At 47.3% G+C, this 24,322-nt stretch overlaps 1 protein-coding gene across 3 annotated transcripts in view; it reads left to right on the forward strand.

Moving 5' to 3' along the window:
* PHKA1 (phosphorylase kinase regulatory subunit alpha 1) overlaps positions 1-24,322 on the forward strand; it is a 278,473-nt gene that overhangs the window by 127,999 nt on the left and 126,152 nt on the right. For all 3 annotated transcript variants that reach the window (XM_029607522.1, XM_029607521.1, XM_029607523.1), the window contains exons 15-17: positions 3,427-3,536; positions 6,327-6,471; positions 20,224-20,302. In XM_029607522.1, coding sequence (XP_029463382.1) covers positions 3,427-3,536; positions 6,327-6,471; positions 20,224-20,302 — 334 coding nt within the window. The remainder of the gene's footprint in view (positions 1-3,426; positions 3,537-6,326; positions 6,472-20,223; positions 20,303-24,322) is intronic.

The raw sequence follows: 24,322 nt of genomic DNA on the forward strand, positions 1-24,322 counted from the left end.
TAAGCCCCTCTGGAATGGTACGCCCGTGACATATGTAAGTTGAAGCAATAGCGTCTTTCAACCAGCGGGCAATAGTAGCCTTAGAAGCCTTAGTCCTTTTCTTAGGACCACTCCACAAAACAAAAAGATGGTCGGACAATCGAAAACCTGGCGGTGGATGGCCCCTTATGCCTCAGCCATCTTCCACACCTACTTTCGATTGTCCGACCATCTTTTTGTTTTGTGGAGATCGTACAAAGCATCCGCCATATATGCTACCGCAGATTCCATGCGGTTCACCTGTTCAGCTTCCTCCAGAGGAAGATCCTGTGCTGTAAGCATTTGTTGGACCCAGCGGAGGGTGGCCCTCTGCATCATGCTGCTGCAAACCACGGCCCTCACTCCTAAAGCTGAAACTTCAAAAATCCGCTTAAGCAAGACTTCCAGCTTCCTATCCTGAAGGTCCTTGAGCGCTGTGCCTCCTGTGACGGGAATGGTAATATGTTTGGCAATGGCCGTGACCGTCGAATCCACCATGGGGATCTTAAGAAGCTCCAAGGACTCATTAGGAAGTGGATAAAGCTTTTCCACGGTCTGCTGACACGCAGAGTAGCTTCAGGTGTATCCCATTCCCGGGACACGAGCTGGAAAAGTTTTGGATGGAAAGGAAATGTTTGTGGTGGAGCGTGGAATCCCGATAACACCGAGTCTCCTGGCAAAGTATCCAGAGCTGCCTGTGGAACTGGGATTTCAAGTTCCTGAAGTGCATGTAAAATTAACGGGTCCAGTTCCTCCTTGCGGATCATCCCCCTCCACCGGATCTGCACTGCCCACATCATCATCCAGATCATGAGTGAGGGGGTCCTGAGACATAAGATCCGCAGATGAGACAGGGATAGAAGGTCCTCCACCCTGGACCATGCAAGGCACCCCCGACCCAGGGCTTTCCTGGTCTGCTGTGCCCTTAAAATACTTAGTTTGGGCAGGAGACCGATTTTCCCAGTCAGTTTCAGCTTCCACATAAGCTTTATGTAGAAACAAGACAAACTGGGAAGAAAATGGGTGAGGTCTCTTTAAGGGCCCTCCCCCCGGCAATGGAAATGGGGGTAGACCCGAGTCCCGCTGAAAATCGCGTGGTCTCTGAGGGCTGAGTGCCAGCGGGGACAGAGGAGGAAGCTCCTCTCCCTCCCTATGGAATCGACATCGCGATCTGCCTGAGGCAAGATGGCCGCCGCGGGATCAGAAGGAGGCAAGATGGCCGCCGCCCCCGTGCCGATCGGGAGCGTGCCGGGCCTCTGCCTCCGAGAAAGCGGTGCACTTTTGTGTCCCCTCGGGTGTGGCCTGAAATCAGCCGCTGCGAAGGCCCCTCGCCCCCCGGGAATGCACCGGGAGCAGAGGCCTTCGCAGGAGAGCCTGTACCTCGGCTCCCCACACACCGTGCAAATGGCTCCCCGCGGCATATTTAAAGGCGCGAAAACACTGTCGGGTAACAGGCCACCCCGTCCGGAGGCCCGGGAGATCAAGGCAGGCGAGGGTCAAAAAGGTCTGTACTTAAATTTAAAAAAAACCTTTTCTCTCTCAAAGAAATTGTCTTAATGTCTTCTTTTTTTTTTTTTTTTTTTTTTTTAAACTTTAATACTAACACAGGGAAACAACCTCCCTGAACCACAAAATTACTGGACCATCAGAGGAATTAAACGTCTCTGTAATAACTGTCTCCGAGGTATGCAGCTTCTCTGGAGAAGGGGGAGAGTGACCGGCCCAACTGTGAATCATCCCCCTGATAACTCACCGGGCAGGGGACCCAAGGTTACTCCGGGAAAAAGGCTATAGGGCAATGCCCTGCCTTGCCTGCCTATGCCCTTTTTTTTTTTTTAAAGAATTGATCTAGTCAGAGGATTCTCCATTAAATTTAAACCAAACCTATCAGAGGAACCCTCCCAATTTAGAGATGATCAGGACCGCAGGTTATGCTCTCTCAATCTGCTGGAGTCAGAGAAATACTGAGGGATCGCAGGTGGCACACCAGGGTATATGGGAGGTGCCTTTTCAGCTTTTCTCTGACTCCATCTGCTGGAAGGGGAGGCATAACCCGGCAGTCTGGACTGATCCTGGTACGTACAGGGAATGGTATCTATGCCTCTGTGCGTGAATCAGTGAGAAGGGTGAGTGTGCGTGGTAGGGTATATATGTATATGTGGTGAGAGTGTGAATAGTTGGATGGGGTGAATATGTGAGTGGGGGGACTCGGGGGTGGTGTCATGTGTATTGGGGGTATGCGCTTTCCTCCTTCCTTGTACTTTCTCCTCTGGTCTCCCTTCCTTCTTCTCCTGTTAGACCCCACCACTGCTGTTCTCATCAGCTCCCACCTCTATTCCTGGCAGCTCCTACAGTTTTTTGGCCATTGGGACCTAGATTCCCTGCCAATGGTGCCAGTTCTTTCGGCAGCTGCACTGCTTCCTTAGGCTCCCTGACACCTTTACTGTTCAGAGCTGCCAGGGATGTGTCGTTTTTGACTGGTGAGGCCTGGGCTTCCTACTAGTCATACTGCTGTCTTCTGCTGTGGAGCATTCTCTTTGGCTAGGCCCAGGCTGTCTCTCAGCTGCGTTGGAGAAATATAATTCATTCCTGAAACCATGCTTCCTCTTTTTAGCCTCTTCTCTGACTGGTGGATGGTGTGTAGCACTGTGCGCTGCATATTACCTACCCCCACATGCAAACACAGGAGCTTTAGCGTTGACAAACAGCTGAACACCAAACTTCCTTTTATACATGTGCACTGATCAGTTTTCCTAGATTGTTCTGGAGGTCTTGATTTTTGCGCAGATACAGAATGTCAAGACACACCGAGATGTATGACTGAGCCAGGGACAGGAATTAGGAGAACAGGCAAAAGCTGGGTAAAATTGCAAGAATGACTTTTCAAATAACTCTAGAAAAACAGGAGAAATAATTAGACTTATGTTACAGTTTGAAATGCCTTCTGCTGGACAAACATAATTATCTAAAGATGGTAGTGTTTCATGAGTGTCAAAACCTCATAACTCCCTTCTTTAGATGTAACCTGGACATCTTTGTAGATCGCTAGAATTGTAGTAGGAGATCATTACTAATAGGTTTTATTTTCAGCATATGCATCATGAATGTTCATTAGACATATGTGCATGTATTCGATCTAAGAACCTAGTGATTTATTTATTTATTTGTATGTCTTGGATATTTTGAAAATCCTGCCTGTTGATAGATCTTAAGTACGGCACTGGAAACTATAAATTGTTTGCCCTAGTAATAGCAAAGTCACTTCTGGGGTATTTGCATCTTTCGATTCTCTTTCCTTATGGCATAAACTGTCCAGGTTCACAATGCAGTAAGGTAGCCTGGTGACCAGTCAAAATGTGCAGCAAGGCTTCCATGGATGATATTTTTACCTTCTGGGTACTGTTACAGGTCGCAACAAGAGAATGCATCTAAGTGGACGACCTTACAGACACATGGGCGTACTTGGCACGTCTAAACTTTACGACATTCGAAAGAATATCTTTGCCTTTACTCCTCAGGTGGGTAATAGTCTCTTGTAAGAATCACTTTTAAACTCTAGATGCCTGTAGCCCACCATCTGTGATGATTCTGATTCTGTTCTCAAACATTTGACAGCTGGTATGAGGGCAATGTCTTAAACAATCAGTGCAGCCACTCTCCTAAGTTTTTGACTTTGTTATTCCCACATGAATCTCCTTTGCTTCTTTATGGCCAGTTCACTAAATTGCATTGTCATTAACCTGTGCAAAAACAGCTATTTTAATGTGGACTTACAATTGTCAATATAGTGCAAGTGAAAACCCATGCTAAATTTGATAGATCACAGGCACATTCAAAATGATCACTGCTGCATTTGTAAATTATGAAATTGGGAGGATAATGAGCTTTATTTATTATTCCTATAGTACTGCTAGCCTTATCAGTGCACTAGTTGAATTCCTCCACTCACAATCCTGCGACAGGAGCAAAATTTTGTTCTGATGTATTGTACAAAAGGTTTTCTGCCCTGGAGCAAAAAGGCTAGCATGCCAAACTGGCACTTAGTACCTTCTGATAATCCTGACCTATGCACCCCGCACCTCCACCCCCAAACACACCTCAATTCAACACAGCAGCACATAACCCTCATCTTGACTCAGTAGCTTCATCACATCCTGAACCCCTCTCCCCCAGGTCCCCTATCTCGCCAGTCGGAGGATACTTGCTTAGCTCTTCATTGTGTCTGGAATAGTGCTCAAATTATGACCCTGTGGTCATAGTATGGAACAGTGCTGAGTGTGCTACTTCAGGTCCGCTGCTGGCCAAGGTGGCAGGAGCAAACTGAGGGACCGATGCAAAAAAAGTTGCGCTGAAAGTGGGCGCTGTGTGTTCAGCGCCCGCTTTCCTGACGCGCCCCCCCCAGGCACCTCTCCTGGGGGCGTGATGCAATATTTAAATTATGGCTCGCGCTATCAAGGACATAAACTAATACATAATGAAAAAGCGGACTGGCTAAACACGGCACTACGAGTACATGTCCCACGCAGAAGCCTTCGCCCAGCAAACAAAGCAAACTCTTAACCATTCCTTCAGTAAAGACAGCGAGGCTAACCCAAGTGAGAGATAGGGCATTATCTTTAGCAGGCCCCACGCTTTGGAACACAGCGCCTCTAGAGATCAGATTGCAAAGAGATCTCAAAACCTTTAAGAAATGTTTAAAAACATGGCTTTTAAAACAAGCATTTTATAAAGAGACCGGAGAATAGAAAATATACAGGATGAGGCAAAAGAGCACCAGCACACAGCACTGTTCTCAGAAATGTGCATTATAATAGCCCAACAATTCTATTTCCCAACAAACATAAGTGTAAAACAGAGAAAATATGAATTTTACCTGGGAATAGTACCTTACTGGTACAACTGGTCATGACCTTTGTCACGAAACAATTGACTGTCTTATAATGAAATATTATAACTGAACCTTTTGTGGCACCTGTTAGAATGTACTATAGTACGCACTCACCTACCTTAATTTATGTGCCTACATGTAAACCGTTGCGATGGTATATAACTTAGCGACAGTATAGAAAAGATTTTAAATAAATAAATTAATTAATGTCAGTGAAAAGGACCAATGGGCAATAAGCAAAGGAGTGAATAAATTAATATTAAGTGCCCGACACTTTAATATTGATTTATACACTCCTTCTGGTGCTGGTATTCAGGTTTGGAGAACGGGCACTGAATTTGTCAGCGTCCATTTTCCTAACCCGTGCATGTGCCAGGGGTTCAGGAAACAGACGCTTGTCAACTGCTTCCTGCAACCGACTGCCAGCGCTTTTTAAAAACTTTTTTTAATTATTTTTTTTAAAGAGTTGTTCCTCCTCCTTAATATCCCAACGATATTAAGTAGGAGGCAGTACAGAAAAGCAGTTTTTAGTAGTGCTCAGGTACCTCCCGCAGGTTTTATTGCATCGGCCTGAATGTCGTCTTGAAAACCCCATCCCTGTAACTGCTCCACCCAATCCAGTTCCAGACCTTCAGCAGCGACATCCTATTGCCATGAAGGTGGCTCATCCCGGTAATTGTCTCACTCAGTCCAGTTCTACATTTTCATCAATAACACCTAATTGTGTTACAATCTCATTCACCTAATCTATTAATCACAGGTTGCAATGCAGAGAGGCCAGGAATCCCACCGGGAGCAGCAGCCACTGCCTTGCATATCCTTGTAGGGGTGGTTACTATAGAATACTCTCTCTCAAGTTCTTTGATTGCTACAAGCACTGACCAGCATATAGTGCAGGAGTTCAGTGATCGAGCCTGGATCTCGCACACGTTAGTGGTTATCACTACAACTATGCCATCCTGCTTTGCCTTCCATACTTTGAATGAGATTCAGATTTTGATTACTAGTCTGGGAATGGGTGCCCAGAATACTTACTTAATTAAACAAAGGAAAATTTACTAAATTCACCCTGCTTGAGAAATCACAAGCAGGTATTTGGGAGGCAGAAACACCAGGTCACAATCCAACAGAGGCACCTAATGGCCAACTAAGAATAGGCATTGAATGATTCTCTGAGGGTGCTGCACTCGAGATTTTTGGCTTTAGGTGGCATGAAGTAGAGGGGAATAAAGCAGGAAAGCATTGTCACTGTGAATGGTGATCCTGCGGTGCCTAGAAAGTCTCAGGCAGGACTGTGGATTTTTGTAATGGTTGGGGTGGGAAGCTCTGACTGGTCGTGGATCACTAATAAGTTGGGGTGGGGAGTATTTTGAAACAGATTTGAAAAATACCTCAGAAACATTTTGTTTCCCTTGTGCAGTTCATAGATCAGCAGCAGTTCTACTTGGCCCTGGATAATCGGATGATTGTGGAAATGCTGCGGACAGATCTCTCGTACCTCTGTAGCCGATGGAGGATGACTGGGCGCCCGACCATCACCTTCCCTGTTTCTCACACCATGCTTGGTACAGAGTTTAATTATATACTTAAGCAATTCAAATTATATATTGAAATATGCTAAGTGTACTTGTAAAACAGTCCAAACAATCTGATGCAAGCAATCTGATTGTTCAGCTCTCTGAATATTGCACATACGGATGGCTGAACCTGACATTAGGCACCTGATATTTTTATTATGCCAAGTCCAATGTTTTAGCACAACAAGTTATACAAACCTCGATACACCAGAATCACAAAACTTCACTATTACAACAGTCTTTACAGCGTGGTTTTGTCATTCTGTACCTGGTCACATCAATTCACTAGTTCTTAAAACTTTTAAAAATACATTTGGAGGACAATTTTCAAAGAATTACCAAGATAGATTTCACCGGTCGATAATTGCCCCTATAGAGTGATGTAGTGTACATGCAGGCTTTCACAAGGTGTGCACTTCTAACTGGTTATCGATTAAGAGCTATTCCTTATGGTTGGATTCGCGACTCATGATTTCAGGGCTCCGGAAGGAGTCCTGGTGCTTGGCTCCTGCCTGAGAACAGTCAATGCCATGACCAGACAAGGTATATAAAATCAGGGGGGGAAATTCTCCAGCAGTTCAAAGCACCAGATCCCAGACCTGGTTCCATTTGAGCTGGAAGTAGGAAGGAGCAGAAGGAAACTTGAATCAGAAATAAGAAAGAAATACACTGTACCTAGTAACTTAAGTTCCCTGTACGTACCCAGATCAGTCCAGACTCCTGGGTTTTGCATCCCTGCCAGCACTTGGAGACAGAGAAAGTTTTACTGACACTGCTACATAACCCTGAGGGCCACTTGCAGTCCCTCAGTTTTGATCTCTATTTCCCTGTCTCTAGCAGATGGTAGATGGTGTAAAACCTGCAGTTCCCTGTACGTACCTGGATCAGTCCAGACTCCTGGGTTTTGCCTCCCCTCCAGCAGATGGAGACAGAGAAAGCTTTGACTGGCTCTGCCCTATATCCTAAGGTGCCCCCTGCAGTCCGTCAGTATTTCTCTGTCTCCAGCAAATGGTGGAGGTGCAAAATCCTGCAGTCTATGGTAGTTTGCCTTAAAAAAAAAAAAAAAAAAAAAAAGTGAAGTAGGCAATTTAGGGTTAGTCTAGGTTTTTGTTTTTTTTTGTAACCTTTATTTATGAATTTTCCATAACATGAAGCAAAACAACAGAACACCAGTATAAAACAAGCAGGAACGCCAAACTCCCTACGTAGGTAAGTATGTATGAAAATGTACCCACATTTGGGTTCACAACAATATATGGGAGAAAGCAAACAGTCCTGTACATGGTGACGGGTAACATAACACCGTCCATTCTACTCGCCCTACCTCCCTCCCCTTAGCACTATCCAGTGCAGGCCAAGAATAGAGACATATCTCTCGTGGGTTGTAGTGAGTATCAGTCCTGAGTTAGACAGAAGTGAAAAGGTCTTGGAAAGTGTTGTCTCTTTAGGCTATGAGGATTGTAAGTTGTACTTCACTAGGTCTCCCAGTGAGCAACCTCCGAGGTGTTTGTAAATCCATCCTCAGAGCCGTCCGTGGCCCAATGCCATTAAGAAGGGAGTAATTAGTCATTGTTGTTGAAGGGTCATATTGCCTGGAAAGGATACAGCGCAATTTGTAATAATGGAGTAGGACGGTCATGCTGACGAGGCCAGAATTTTACTACGAGCCCGAGGGTTAAGAGATAACAAGTACGGATTCCAGATGGCCAAGTATTGGTCATAGCGTTTTGTAGAAGGTGATGTCTTTGCCGATGAGTGCTCGTAGATGGCCAATCTATATAGTTTCAGTCGCCATTGCGTCAGCGACGGAGGTTCCTTTGCTAACCATTGGGTAAGGATTGTCTGCATCGCCAATAAAAAAGCTTTGCTCAAAAAACTGCATTGAGAGTGTCTGTGCAGCCTGGGCATCGTTTCATTGATGAGATGTAACAAGCACAGCCTCGGATTCATTGGGCAAGACCGAAGCCAAGAGGCTGCCAAGATATCGGAGAATCTTAGCCCAAAATTGCTGAATGGGAGCGCAAACCCATAGATTGTGAAACAGAGTTGCCATAGCTGCAGCACATTTGAGACAGGCAGATGAGGAAGCCAATTTCCTTTATAGGCCAGAATAGGGGGGACATATACTCTATGAAGCAGTTTGTAGTGGGTTTCTCTCATTTGAACATTTTCCACACATTTGGCAATAGTCTTGAAACCCTTGGTGAGATGAAGAGATTTGGCTGGGTAGATCCTGAGTCCATCGACCCGCCAGTCTTTCGTTCCTGTCTGAGGCATCGAAGAGGAGAAGTTTTTTGACCATACTGGAACATTTTCTGCTCTGCGAGTGTGGTATTAGGAATTTTTGCAAAGTACCATGAATGGTAACAAGAGCAGACGGCTTGTCCCAGTTCCACAGTAAATGTCGAATTTGCAAATATGCAAAGAAAGAAGCAGAGGGGAGGCCATATTTAGTTTGTAATTCCGTAAAGGAGTAAAGATGGTTGCCATGAGGGTCAAGTAGCTGATGAATGTGCCGAAGTCCCACTGAAGCCCATTGAGAGAAAACAGAGATCTCCCAACCAGGAGAAAACGCCAGTAAGCCAACAATGGTTGCAAACGTTAGTGTCCGCCAAGAGACTTGAAAGTGTGAGCACAATCGCTTCCATGCAGCACGGCATGCCCCAAAGTAAGGGAATTCTCTGATATGAAGAGGTAGTGTGGATTGCGGAACCACCAGAATGTTGCATAAGTCAAAAGGTTTGCACCAAGCCCGAAGTAGATCTCTGGGCAGCAGAACTTCTGTTGCACTAATCCAATCCTGGAGGTGACAGGAGGTTGGCAACATTGTACAAGTGGATATTAGTGCACATCAAACCGCCTTCAGCTAACGGATGCATTAGGAGCGCCAAACTAATTCGTGCCTTTTTTTTTCTCCAAAGAAAGCTGCGAAGCGCCTCGTGGAGCTCCATGATATGTTGATGCTTTATCCATAATGGCAGCATGTACATAACATACAGCTACCTAGGAAGCTCGATCATTTTGAAGAGTTGTATTCGTCCAGATAGAGATAGAGGGAGATCCATCCAGTCTGTTAACCGTTGTTTGGTCTTAGTAAGCAGGGGGAGAATGTTAACAGCGTAGAGATTACTAATATCAATCGGAATATGTATCCCCAAATACCTCATCGTGACGGTGACCCATCTCAGGGGGAAGTCTCCCAGCCAGATCCCACGTACCTGGCCTGTAACAGGGTTAGTCTAGGTTTTGTTGGTCAGGACTGACTCTTTAAAAAAAAAAAAAAAAAAAAAGAAAGAAAGCGAGTCTAAAACATTAAGCAGCCGTTTCACTGCCTCCCAAGGAGTTACCAGGTTCTGAGGGGACCATCCCCCCTGGTTCTCGAGGCTGCCGGAGTTGGGGAGGTTTAGGACCCCTGATCCACTCCTGGCTAGGGTGATACCGGGGAGCCCGGCTCACTCACCCTAATCGGCGCAGGACCCGCGGAGCAGCTAAGTAAAAAGAAAATTCTCCCGACCGTTGCCACAAAGACAGTGTTCTTCCGGCGCTGTTTTTACCTCCGCGGGGGGGAGAAGGGGACCTTCGCAGCCAGTGAGGCAGGTTTTCTTCTTTCCTCCTTCCCTCGCCGATTCGCCAATGCTGCGTGGTGGGGCCTGCCGCGGGTGTGTGGGGACGGCCTGTGATTTGCATGCCTCCCTGGAGAGGAGGGCACATCAAATGGTGCCACGAAGGTGGCAATTCACCCGGCCTGCTCCTCTGGAATGAGTCGGCGCCTCAGCTCTCCTTCTCTAGACCCATTCCTGCTTAGCACGGGAACGGAAGCCATTTTGAGCACCTTTCGCGTGGCGACGCAGCTGGTGATGCAGGGAGGGTCGGATCCCTCCTTTGTCCCTGCAGCAGGCAGCCCCCGGGGGGGGGGGGGGCCATGCCGCAGGCAGGAGCAGCAGGCATCGGGGAGGATGGCCTCGAGGAGACCTCAGACTCCTCCTCCTCATCCTCCTTTTCTACAGATTTTATTAGGTTCCTACATAAGGCCTATAAATCGTGGAAGGCGCATAAGAACCAGGAGGTGGTTCCACGACACTTCCTGGGGCCTATCTAGCCAAACGTTTGAGACCCCTGGAACAGGGTCCAGGTCCGCGGGTCAAGCGTCCCCTTAGGTCTGGAATGGCTCACTCTCAGGAGGACTCTAATCCGGATAAGCAGGGTCCCCAGAACAAGCCCTCTCCGGGGGCGCATCTCGGGGGTGATCTGGTCAGGAACATAAGAAATTGCCATGCTAGGTCAGACCAAGGGTCCATCAAGCCCAGCATCCTGTTTCTAACAGAGGCCAAACCAGGCCACAAGAACCTGGTAATTACCCAAACACTAAGAAGATCCCATGCTACTGATGCAATTAATGTTCACTATACATCAACCAACCTCTTCCCTTCAGTAATAATACTCCAACATGCACCAATACAAGGGAATACTTGTGCTATGGTGTGATTTCCATACTTCTTCCACGAGCAGAAGTATGGAAATCATAAACTCGGAGACATAACGGCCACTGTGTACCTGGTCAGGACACAGTACTACCCCTCCCGTAGCCCCTGAAGCAGGCACGAACGTGCCGAAACATGGCCCATGTCGGGCAAGCAGACGCGAACCCGTGAGAAGAAATAGAGACGGATGCCTTGATAAGTATTTATTCATAAGCAACGGGTCGCCTCAGCGAACGGGGAGATAAGGGGTTTTTATGAAAATAGCTTAAGAAGAAAAAATTGAAAAAGAAAAATTGTTTTCACTAAACTTGGATAATAAAGAATAATAGACGGGGCGAAAGAAAAGGACACCCATCAATTGGTTGTCCTTCAATAGAGCCACCGTACATAAGCCACACCATAGCACAAGTATTCCCTTGTATTGGTGCATGTTGGAGTATTATTACTGATGCAATTAATAGCAGTGGCTATTCCCTAAGTAAACTTGATTAATAGCCGTTAATGGACTTCTCCTCCAAAAACTTATCCAAACTTTTTTTTAACCCAGCTACACTAACTGCACTAACCACATCCTCTGGCAACAAATTCCAGAGCTTAATTGTGCATTGAGTGAAAAAAAAGTTTCTCCGATTAGTCTTAAATGTGCTACTTGCTAACTTCATGGAATGCCCCCTAGACCTTCTATTATTCGAAAGTGTAAATAACTGATTCACATCTACTCGTTCAAGACCTCTCATGATCTTAAAGACCTCTATCATATCCCCCCCTCAGCCGTCTCTTCTCCAAGCTGAACAGCCCTAACCTCTTCAGCCTTTCCTCATAGGGGACCTGTTCCATCCCCTTTATCATTTTGGTTGCCCTTCTCTGTACCTTCTCCATCGCAACTATATCTTTTTTGAGATGCGGTGACCAGAATTGTACACAGAATTCAAGGTGCGGTCTCACCATGGAGCGATATAGAGGCATTATGACATTTTCCGTTTTATTAACCATTCCCTTCCTAATAATTCCTAACATTCTGTTTGCTTTTTTGACTGCTGCAGCACTACTGAGCCGACGATTTTAAAGGCTGTGCTAATCCTCACGTGGCGGATGGAGATAATCCCAAAGTGGTCCGTCTTTTTCGGAGGGATGAGCTAAATCCTCTTATTCCGGCGACTTTAGTGGAATTGGGCATTGAAGCCCCACAGAAGGACTCCTGGATGGGGGATATAGATCCCGTGATGGAGGGCCTCAGGGGTCCAACTACGTCCTTTCCTTTCCACCTTTCTGTCACCGACCTGCTGTTCTGTGAATGGGACACCCCGGATTTGGGACTGAAGGTCAGTAAAGTGATGGACAAACTATACCCGTTACCAGAAGAAGCTTTGGAGGTCTTGAAGATCCCGAAGGTAGATACCGCTGTGTCTGCAGTCACTAAAAAGACTACTATTCCGGTGACGGGAACCATGGCCCTTAAAGATCTTCAGGACCGCAGATTGGAAGTACAGCTCAAGCGGATTTTTGAAGCGTCCGCCCTAGGAGTGCAGGCTGCCATGTGCAGCAGCTTTGCCCTGCAAGCGGGACTTCGATGGGTACAGTTTTTGCAAAGCAGTCCTTCCCTCTTGGAGGAAGAGGTGGTGAAGGCGGGACGCCTACAGGCAGCCGTGGCCTACAGCACTGATGCTTTATATGACCTCCTGCGGACTTCGGCTCGGTTTCTGCCCGTAAACTCCTTTGGTTGAGAAACTGGTCGGCCGATGTATCCTCTAAGGCGCAACTCGGCTCTCTGCCCTTCAAGGGTAAGCTGCTATTTGGAAAGGACTTGGAAGATATGATACAGTCCTTAGGAGAGAACAAAGTCCACAAGCTGCTGTCGGGCAGACAGCAGTCTTGGTTGTGGATGTCGTTTTGGAAGACCTGGGATACCCCATGCAGCAGGAGGAGTTAAATCCGTCCAGTGAAGTGGGGCCAGTCCATTCCCCGGTTCCAGTGGTAGGAGGCAGACTGTCTCTGTTCTATGGGGAATGGACCAAGTGGATGTCAGACCAGTGAGTCCTCAAGGTGATAAGTGAAGGTTATGCTTTAGATTTTGTTCGTCATCTGCGAGATTGGTTTCTTGTCTCCCCGTGTTCCTGCGAAGAGAAGCAACAAGCAGTACGAGACACGCTGCAGCGTCTGCGAGATCTCGGGGCCATCATTCCAGTCCTTCGTTACTCCATTTACTTTGTTGTGCCAAAAAAGGAAGGGACGTTTCGGCCCATTCTAGACCAGAAGAGAGTCAACCTCTCTCTCCCAGTCCCCAGGTTCCGCATAGAGACCCTCAGATCGGTCATTGCCTCTGTATACAAGGGAGAGTTTCTCACGTCCCTGGATTTGACTGAGGCATACCTTCACATCGGCATCCGCCCCGATCACCAGAGGTTCCTGAGGTTCTGCATCCTGGGACAACATTTTCAGTTTCCGAGCTCTACCATTCGGACTGGCCACGGCTCCCAGGACCTTTACCAAGGTGATGGTCATGGTAGTGGCGCAACTCCGGAAGGAAGGTCTTTTAGTCCATTCATATCTGGATGACTGGCTAATTCGGGCGAAGATGGAGTCTCTTTGCCGTTCGATGGTTCACAGAGTCCTCTCTCTCTTGTAGTCCCTAGGTTGGGTGATCAACTTGGCTCCCTCCCAGTTGCTGGAGTTCCTAGGAGCCCTGTTCGACCCTCGCCGGGGAAGGGTATTTCTTCCCGAACACCGCCTTCTCAAGTTGCAAGGACAAGTTCAAGGTTTGTTGTCCAATCATACTCCAAGAGTATGGGATTATTTGAGGGTCCTCGGCTTGATGACTTCCACTCTGGAATTGGTTCCTTGGGCCTTTGCTCATATGAGACCACTACAGTCCGCATTGCTTTCCCGCTGGAACCCGGTTTCCGAACAATATCTTCCCCTTCCCCTTACGGATGCGGTCTGTCCAGTCTGGATTGATGGCTACTGGCAGACAATTTGCGACATGGAGTACCTCTGGAAGTTCCCAATTGGACAGTGGCCACCACAGATGCCAGTCTCTCCAGCTGGAGAGCAGTTTGTCAGGGGACATCAGTCCAAGGCCAGTGGTCCAGGGCAGAGACCCAGTGGTCAACCAGTTGTCTGGAGAACAGGGCTGTGCGGTTGGCGTTGCTAGCTCTCTAGCCCTTCCTGCAGGGAAAGTCTGTCCGAGTTCTGTCTGACAATGCGACCGCGGTAGCGTATATCATTCGTCAGGAAGGAACCAAAAGCCAATCGGTGGTGCTCGAGGCGCAGCAGTTGATAATCTGGGCAGAGCAACATTTATTCAGCATAGCAGCCTCTCACATCGCCAGTGGTCGACAATATTCAAGCCGACTTTCTCAGTCGTCATTGTCTTGACCCCGGAGAGTGGGAGTTATGCGAAGAGGCCTTTCAGCGGATATGCGACAGGTGGTCCAGACCAGCGGTGGACCTTATGGCAACATTTCGGAATTCCAAGGCCCCTCGATTTTTCAGTCAGAGGCGGGAATGGGGAGCAGAATGGGTGGATGCCCTAGTGATTCCCTGGCCGAAGGACGTTCTTCTCTACATGTTTCCACCCTGGCCTCTGATCGGCAGAGTACTGAGACGGACAGAGGCTCACCGGGCGGAGGTCATTCTAGTGGCGCCAGAGTGGCCAAGACGTCCGTGGTTTGCGGATTTGGTCAGTCTGACGGTGGACGGCCCCTTCCGGTTTCGGGATCTGCCAAACCTTCTCTGTCAGGGTCCCATTTGTTTGGAAGAGGTAGAGTGCTTTTGTCTAGCTGCATGGCTTTTGAGAGGCACCATCTAAAGAACAAAGGTTATTCAGACGCGGTAGTGGCTACCCTTCTGCATTCGCATAAGACTTCTACCTCCCTGGCCTATGCCAGGGTGTGGGGTGTTTTTGAGTCTTGGTGCATGGAGCACCAGTTAGATCCTATGCTGGCTTCGGTGTTCAATATTTTGTCTTTTTGCAAGCCTACTTGGTTAAAGGATTGTCCTGCAGTTCCTTACGGGTGCAGGTAGCAGCCCTTGGTTGTTTCTGTGGTAAGTTGAACGGCGTGTTTTTAGCGGCGCATCTGGATATAGCGCAATTTCTCCGGGGAGCAAAGCATTTGCGTCCTCCGTTCAGGAACCCTTGTCCTTCTTGGAGTCTGAACTTGGTGCTCAAAGCCCTATGTGCTGTTCCTCTTTGAGCCTCTCAAGAGGGCGACTTTGAAGGATCTTACGTTGAAGGTGGTGTTTTTCATGGCTATTTCTTCTGCATGCCGTGTATCAGAGCTTCAGGCCCTATCCTGCAGGGAACCTTTTCTAAGGATTACTGACGCGGGAGTTTCCTTGAGGACTGTGCCTTCCTTTCTGCCAAAAGTGGTCTCCTCTTTTCATTTGAATCAGTCTGTGGAGCTTCCGGTTTTTCCCGGTTTGGACCATTCTGATCCCTTTTCTAGGGAGCTCAGGAAGTTAGATGTGTGCTATGTTATGTTGCGTTACCTGGAGGTAACCAACAGTTTCCATATGTCAGATCATCTGTTTGGTCCCAGAAGAGGGCATAAGACATCTAGAGCCACTATTACTTTTTGGTTGAAAGAGGCCATTTAGTCAGCGTATCTTCTCGCTCGTCAGTTGCCTCCGGTCGGCTTGAGGGCTCATTCTAATCGTTCACAAGCGACATCGTGGGCAGAGTGTCAACAAGTTTCCCCACAGGAGATTTGTAGGGCGGTGATTTGGAAGTTGTTATATACATTTGCCCGGCAGGCTCGGCTGGCTTTGGAGAAGGAGTTATCCGAGCGGGACTCTCAAGGTCTCACCCCCGAGTAAAACAGTTCTGGTACATCCCAGGAGTCTGGACTGATCCGGGTACTTACAGAGAAAGGAAAATTGGTTCTTACCTGCTAATTTTTGTTCCTGTAATACCACGGATCAGTCCAGAGTCCCGCCCATTTCTGCATAGAGGTTACAGAGAGTCCGCTCATTCACTGTTTTTCGTGAAATCTGCAGATAAGTGCATACAGTTTTCCAATTTTTGTCACGTTCTCAGATGTTCTCGTGGGTTCTGCTTCCACTTGGGGTTCGTGAGTTGGATGGGTTCATTCCTAACCCGAGTGGGGTGTGGTCCTGATTAAGTTTTGTTGGCTAGTTCAGTTTTTTTGTGGCATTTTGCTTTGATATTGATTAATACTGACGGACTGCAGGTGGCACCTCAGGATGTAGAGCAGAGTCAGTCAAAGCTTTCTCTGTCTCCATCTGCTGGAGGGGAGGCAAAACCCAGTCTGGACTGATCCATGGTGCTACAGGAACGAAAATTAGCAGGTAAGAACCAATTTTACTTTCTGGAGTAAAAAAGAAAAAAAGAAAAAGAAAAAGAGATTGAACCTTCTCTCAGGGGTTTGCTAAGTCCTTCTGGGACCATCCCCATGTCTGAGGTGGAGGAGCTGGGGGTTGGTGACCCTTTAGTATGCTTGGTCCTTAGCTCTGTGAGGTGCAAATTTGGTGGTCCAGATCTCTCCCCTTCACGAGGCTGCTGCGGCAGCTTGAAGCACTGTGAAGCAACTTCGAAGCAGCTTGTTCCCACTTTCAGCTCTGTGTAACAGCCTAAACCAGGGAAATATGTTTATTGATGGTAAAGTTGTTTAAAAAAGGTTTCCTACTTGTGGCAGCTGATATATTTAGGTGCTTCTACTTAGAGCAGAGCAAGTGTGGTGGGCAGCTGTAGCTAAGGAGATTTCCTGCGGTTGCCGACAAGTGCAGCATGGCGCGCGGCCCAGTCTGCCTTACTTGTGGGTCATCATGGTCGTGGCTCAATTGAGCTGGGTTATGCTCGGGCTGTGTGTCAGACAGTAAAGGGACTTCAGGGAGACTTACCACCGCGTCAAAGGGAAAACATGTGCTCGCTCCTGCTCCTCAGTCGTGTTGGAGTTCGCAGCAGGCTGGGGCTTCTCTCCCCGTCGGCATGGGAACAGCATCCATTTTGCAATCTTGGTCAGCTTTGGCAGTGATGGGGGGGGGGGTGGAATTCCCTTCCAAGGTTATCACCAGCATTTTCGGGCTCTGGAGAGGAGTGGTGGGGGCTCTGAAGGGGGAGGATTTTCCTGTTGACCCTATTACTGAGCCCACTCAGCCCGGGGGATTAGATTCCTGAGTACACGTGGCCTTTTTCCACAGAATTTATTCTGTTGGTGCATAAGGTCTGTTTAGCTAAGCAGCTGTTTGGGGAGGCACAATCTGGGACCTGGTCCCGGCCTTCAGAGAACCCACTTCCAGGGTATAAGCCTGGGCAAACAAAAAGGAAGCGGCCTTCTCCCATCCAGCATGTATTGGGGCGTGCATCAGCGTCGGGAAATGCAGTGGACGATGCTGATGATTTGGATGTCGCTCTGGAAGCACAGGGGGGAGCCCCAGGGGGTCGATTTGAATATGAGCCGCACGGAACTAGCTGGTGGATCCAGAGGAGATCCCTGTTACTGAAGGAGATGACCCCAGGGTAGTCCATCTTTTTCATAAAGAGGAACGGTGGCCCTTGATTCCTCAGGTCCTACAGGAGCTTGGACTCAAGGTCACTCAGAAAGATTTTGATTTGGAGGGAGCGCATTCTGTCCTGGATGGCTTGAGAGGTCTAGGAAAAGCCTTCTTCTACTACAGATCAGTAAAGAAGTTAATGGATTGGGAGTGGGATACTCCCAAGGCCAGCTTGAGGGTCGGGAGGGCTAAGGCGAAGCTCTATCCATTGCCCGAGCAGACGTTGGAGCTTCTAGCGCTTCCCAAGGTCGATGCTTTTGCGTCGACAGTCACTAAGCAGACAGCTATTCCAGTTGCGGGGTCTGCTGCTTTGAGGGACGTCCAAGATCGGAAGGTTCACCTCAAAAGGATTTTTGAGGTTTTGGCCCTGAGCTTAAGAGCAGCCATATCTACCAGTTTTATACAGAATGCTTGCCTGCGCTGGGTCCAGCAGTTATAAGAGGCACAGCCGCAGTCAGGCGAGCATGCGCAGAAAACTGAGCGCTTGGAGGCTGATGTGACGTACCGAGCTGATGCTCTGTACAACTTGGTCACAACACTTTCTAGGATCATGATGTCTGCTATCAGCCAGAAGACTGTTGTGGTTGTGTAACTGGTCAGCAGATGTGTGGTCCAACGGGGTACAGGTTCTCAAAGCTGTGGTGTCTCATATTTTATCCGTTCTTCAGGAGTGTTTAGCAAGGGTCTGGCTTTTAACTCTCTTTAGGGTTCAGGTGGCGGCTCTCAGTTGTCTCTGGGGTAAGGTAAAGGATTATCCTCTGTCGACGCATCCGGATGTCCTACGTTTTCTCTGGGGGGAGAGGAACGCAAATAATTTACATCTGCTGGTAAGGTGAGTTTGACCTTAATCTCATGCTCAGAGATTTGTGTAAGGCTGCTAAGGAGAGCAACTCTTAAAGACTTGACCCTTAAGGTGGTTTTCCTGGTGGTTATATGTTCAGCTAGGAGAATAACAGAACTACAGCTTTGTCTTGCCAGGATCCTTTTCTTCAGATCTCTGAGTCAGGGGTTTTGTTGCATACGGTACCTTCCTTTTTGTCTAAAGTGGTGTTGGCTTTTTGTGTGAATCAGATGATGGAGCTCCCAGCTTTTCCAGAGTTGGACTCCTCAGTAGCTCATGCAAAGGAGCTTAGGCTCTTGGATATGCAGCAAGCTTTATTTAGGTATCTGAAGGTAATTAAGGGCTTTAGAAGGTCGGATCACCTATTTTGTTTTTTTAGAAGGGGCCCAGCCGCACGCGTAACTCCTATTACTTTGTTGGGCCCTGAAGTAAGTTGTGAAAAAAAAACCTGAAAAAAGGTAGGAATTAGGGGTTTGGGAGGAGAGGGGAAGGGGAAGGGAGGTTAGGGTAGGGGGTAGGAAAATTCCCTCCCAGTTAGCTCCTTAATTGGAGCGGGCTGGGAGGGAACTGGAGAAGGCCGCGATGCTTCGCCGCATGAAAGTTGCATAAATCTACCCCCCCTTGCATGCACATGCATACACAGATTACAAAATCCGTCGCGCATATGCACGCGTACATATTAAAATCTACCCCCAAATAGGGAGGGAGGGAGAAAACCTACCCGACGGTTGCCTCCACGAAAGTGAGGTAACTGTTGCAGGAAACTTAAGAAAAATTCTGCCGAAATGAGCACAAACGAGCCTGGCCAATCAGGCCGCAGCTACAAACTTCAAAAATCAGTTGCCAAGGCAACCAGCCCCAAAAACACTAAACAACTCACCCCCCAGACTTGGGGAACTGCCCGCCAGCTGCCACATTAAAGGTGGCTTGTTGGACAAGCCCTCCAGCCTTACACTTATGTTAAATGTAACAGAATAGCAGCCCACTTCCCTTCAGTTATCAATGTTTCAATAACTGTCTCATTTAATAGGCTGCAATAAAGATGGTACAAAGTGTACAGACGTACAAGTTCACTTACTCAACCAGTTTTCAAAATCCCAAACTACTCTTCTTTGTTCCTCAGCAAAGAAATAGCACAGTGGTGATCTTACTAGATTTAAATAGTGGTTCTCAGCAAAACTGTCTAGTCCCAGTCGCCAATACTGCCATTACAGCATCTTCCAGCGAAATGCGGACTTCAAATCATGGCAGCACTGGAACAAAATGATGTCCTTCCAGTCTGCTCTCTCCAAATGTGGTGCAGCTGCAGTGAACAAAAATCTTTCATGGCAGGATGCTTCATTATGCAGAGAAGTTTCACAGAGAAAACTATAACTGTATACAAATAAATCTCATAAATCTCATAAAAATCAAACCTGTTGGCAGACTTCAGATGATCAAAGTTGGATTCCCCTGCTTCGGGGGATCCTATTCATTTGCCTTTAGTAGGGCTATTTGCCTTTAGTAGAATTTTTTAGAAAACTATGCATTTGGTTTGAAATGTAGTTATTTCTTTTAGAGATGTGCATTCGTCTTAGTTCATGGGCACCAAAAAACGAACAGAATTTTTCCAAAATTTTGGAAAAATTTGTAGTTCATGTTAGTGCGCGCTAACCATAGTTAGCACGCACTAACGTTAAAATGTTACTGCGGGCTAACTTCCATTAGCACGCACTAACACACAAATCGGGACCCACGAAAAAAAAAAAACCGAACTGTGGGGAAAAACGAAATTTCCTGCGGGGGACCGAAAACGAAGCCCGAACCGATAGAACTAAACAATGCACACTTCTAATTTCTTTGCTGTTCCTCCATTTTTCCAGACTGGTTCTTTTATATTATTTGTATTTCTTATTTCTTTCTTAGATGAGAGTGGAACTGATTTGGATCCAGCAGTTTTGGCAACCCTTAGAAAATTGCAGGATGGATATTTTGGCGGGGCCAGGTAACCTGCTTCCTTTGATAATGATTCCTGTGTGCCACAAAAACACTTGTTCTCTTCATGGTAGACCTTCAGATCTGTGCAGAACATATTGGGGTGCCCCAAGCTCATCAGCCACTTCCTTGTTGGCACAGTGATTAGCTAGAGTGCAGCCAAGTGTGCTGCGGCCAGAAGAAATCCTGAGAACATCAGGGATGTCAACTTCAAAGTTCTTCTGTTCTTGTGAGGGTGAATATTGAACTGTTCGGGCACTGCATGCTGTGAATTAGACTTTAAACTCCATTGGTATTTTTATTTTGGTTGAATTGTATCTTGAATCAACAGATAGCCTTTATGCATCTGCTTTCCTTTCAATGTATTAGAGAAAAACTCTGGCAGCCCATTTTCTTTCTTTTTCCCTCCTGTCTCCGTCTTTACCTTCCCTCTTCCCTACCACTCTTCTGTCCTTCACATTCACAGGATTTGATCTGCTAGAGTTCATGTCGTTAGAATAGACAGGAGTGATGGAAATTTAATGGAGGAGAGGTGAATCTTGAATGGAAAAGTAGATGAAAATATCACTATGATACTGGAAGGTAATATCATTCTGCAAAAAGTGAATTTGTCCATTTTGAGGACAATTTCAAAGCCATTAATGCAGGTAAATAGCAATTTTCTTAGTGTCCATCAGATGAATCCAGAACAAGTTGATTATGCACCTCTACCAGCAGATGGAGGCAGAGGAAACTAACGACACAGTATATACACCCCTGCAGTGACATCAGCCTGCAAGTGTTCTCCATCTCCAGCAGATGGTGGATGAGCATCTCCCTATTGGGGATTGCTTCATTTTGAAAAACAAGATATTTCCTGGCGTGTAGCCAGATGGACTCAGAACGAATGGACTCAGAACGAATGGGTATAGTATGCTCGTGCTAGCAGTTGGAGACGGATCTGACGTCAGCACGGGTGTATATATACCCCCACAGGAAGCGTAGCAACTTAGTAATTTCCGTCTCCAAAGCAGTTTGGAGAGCCTGCACGCTCGCTGAGCGTGTTTTCCAAATCTACTTTCTATTTTCTACTTTCTTTTTCACTAACACTTCTACAGCATCGAGCCCCGCACTCCTGCGGTGATACCCTAAGGTCCCTCCCCCAGTAGAGTTTCCCGGGGTGATTTCCGTGATCCCCCGGAGGTTTAAGTCCTCGGTCCGGTGGCCGAATCGCGGCAGGGACGTAGCCCCCAGGCGAGGTTCGGGTGAGGCATACGAGGTGCCTCGGTCCCGGCGTGGACGAGGCAGCGGGTGCATATCCTCAAACGCGGCGGTGAAGGTACTTGCCCTCTCCCCCCGCAGCCGGAGACCGCCTGGGTTCCAGCCGGGAAGCACCGAGGATCAGGTAAGGCGTACATCTTTTATTTCTGGTCTCCGAGGAACCGAGGATCGGCGGCGTGGCACGCCGTGGAGGGCGCCATTTTGTGGCCTTGTTCAGGTATTGAGCGCCCGTAATAGGCGCAGGTCTATGACTAAGCGCATATTCTATTCCTCATTGTGCGTATATTGCATTATTGCTGAGAGCATATTGCATACCATTGAGCGTGTATTGCTAACCGCTTATTGCTGAGAGCATATTGCATACAATTGAGAGTGTATTGCTAACCGCTTATTGCTGAGAGCATATTTATTTTATTTTATTTATTTAACATTTTTCTATACCGAACTTCATGACAAGCTTCATATCAGGCCGGTTTACATCAAACTTAGGGGTTAACTTAACAAAAACCATATAACAAGAAGGCCGAAGCGCAGATACAAATAACAGGGAGAATGAACTTGGAGGCTAGAGTAGCCAGGAAATAAAGGACAGAAAAAAAACTGGAGAATGAACATGAATGAATATACAATGGCTGGGTTGGACATTTAGTCTATTGAGCTAAATGAAAGTACTGTTGCGATGTGGCATACGATTGAGAGTGTATTGCTAACTGCTTATTGCTGAGAGCATATTGAATAACATTGAGCGGGTATTGCTAACCGCAGATTGCTGAGAGCATATTGCATACAATTGAGCGTGTATTGCTAACCGCTTATTGCTGTGAGCATATTGAATACCATTGAGCGTGTATTGCTAATCACGTATTGCTAAGAGCATATTGCATACAATTGAGCGTGTATTCAGGACCGCATATTGCTGAGAGCATATTGCATATCGTATTATTCTTAAGCGCCTGTTGTATTAAGCGCATATAGCGGCCGCATATTATTATTACGCGCCTGTTGTATTAAGCGCATATTGCTGCCGCATATTATTAAGCGCCTGTTGTATTAAGCGCATATTGCTGCCGCATATGGTTATTGTGCGCCTGTTGTATTAAGCGCATATTGCTGCCGCATATTATTAAGCGCCTGTTGTATTAAGCGTATATTGTTGCCGCTTTTCATTCAGCGCATAGTTTTCAATGGAACAACGCCTCAGCGTCTTCAGCGGGGGCGCCGCCTGCCTCCGGCATTAAAGCCCTCGGCCTCTGCTCTGCATGCCAGCTTCGAGCCACTCACAGTGAAGAGCCAGACTCCCTATGTTCCCAATGTGAGGAGGCCGTGGGACCCTCGGGCCAGGGCCAGGACCAGTCTCAGCCACGATTTGCTGACAGTTCCCCAGGGGCTACCCCGGATTTAGCGGGCAGTCTCGACCAATCGGGAATCCCGGGGGATCTTGTACCCCGGCGATTAGAGGCTGCTTCAATTTCCTGGGTGGATCTCTTTAAGGGGATTCATGCCTTTGTACAGATGCAAACGGCTTCCCGTCCAGGCCCTGCGGTTCCGGTTGTTCCTGCTGTTTCTGCGGTTCCTGCGGTGGCTGCGACTGCGGCGGCCGCTGCGGTGGCAGCTCCAGCAGATCCTGTTCTTGGACCCTCACGCCCTTATCGGGAGCGGGACCTCCCGCCGCTGGATAGTCCAGATCAGTCAGACCAGGAGGTTTCGCCGGACGAATCCGAACTCCCAGACTGGAACCTTGAAGCGTAGGTAGCGCTGATGATCCGGATGGATCGGGATATGCAGGTAGGCTTCTGACAAGTCTAAGGCCGTGAGGAATTCTCCTGGCTGTACTGCGGTCTTGACGGAGCGCAGAGTTTCCATGCGAAATCTCGGGACCCTTAAGTATCGATTGACTGACTTGATGGGATGATGGCTTTCAAGGACAGGAGCCTCGCCAGGGTAGCTTCCAATGCTGCCTTCTTGTGTGTGGGACAGGAAGATTCCACAAACTTGTCCGGAGGGAGGTGATGAAAGTCCAGATAAAATACCCCTCTCGGATGATGGCGAGGACCCACTGGTCTGACGTAATCTCGACCCATCTGGGATAGAAGAGGGTTAACCTGCCCCCTATGGCTCCTTCCCCCAGATGGATCTGCTGGTAGGAATGCACAACTCACTGGTCTGGACTGATCCTGTGGTATTACAGGAATGAAAATTTGCAGGTAAGAACCAATTTTCCTTTCCTTCTCCTGTTTGGAAATGCCCATCCCATTGAGGCATCAAGACCATTTTCAGCATACACTGAATGATTAAAATATTTTGGTCTGGTTTAAAGCCGCCCCTCCTGATGCAGCCTTGGCGAAACACGGTCCTGTGTCAAAAGGGGGACTGAAATCACCTTATGATCAGTGGTCTTTTACTGTTTTGTTGAAATATACAATATTGAACTGTTAATGTCAACTGCTCACTGAAAATACTGAATAAAAGCATTTCTTGAAGTAAGGCCGTCTGGTCTCCTGCTGTCTTCCGACGGGATAATTTACTAACAACGGCCCATCTACATATTTTGGTAAAACGTTTTTTTTTTTAATTAGAAATGTTCTGCCAGGCCTTTCATTTTGTGACATATTTTTCTAAAGTATTAATTTTCAAATTATTTATTTTTATTTATTTATTTTTAACTTTTATATACCGATGTTCCTGTATAGGATACATATCGCACCTGTTTACATGAAACTGAACTGTTGCCGGATGGCGAATACAATGAAACATGGGTACAATGAACATG

The sequence above is a fragment of the Rhinatrema bivittatum genome, chromosome 6 (assembly GCF_901001135.1).
Source record: "Rhinatrema bivittatum chromosome 6, aRhiBiv1.1, whole genome shotgun sequence".
Lineage (NCBI taxonomy): Eukaryota > Metazoa > Chordata > Amphibia > Gymnophiona > Rhinatrematidae > Rhinatrema > Rhinatrema bivittatum.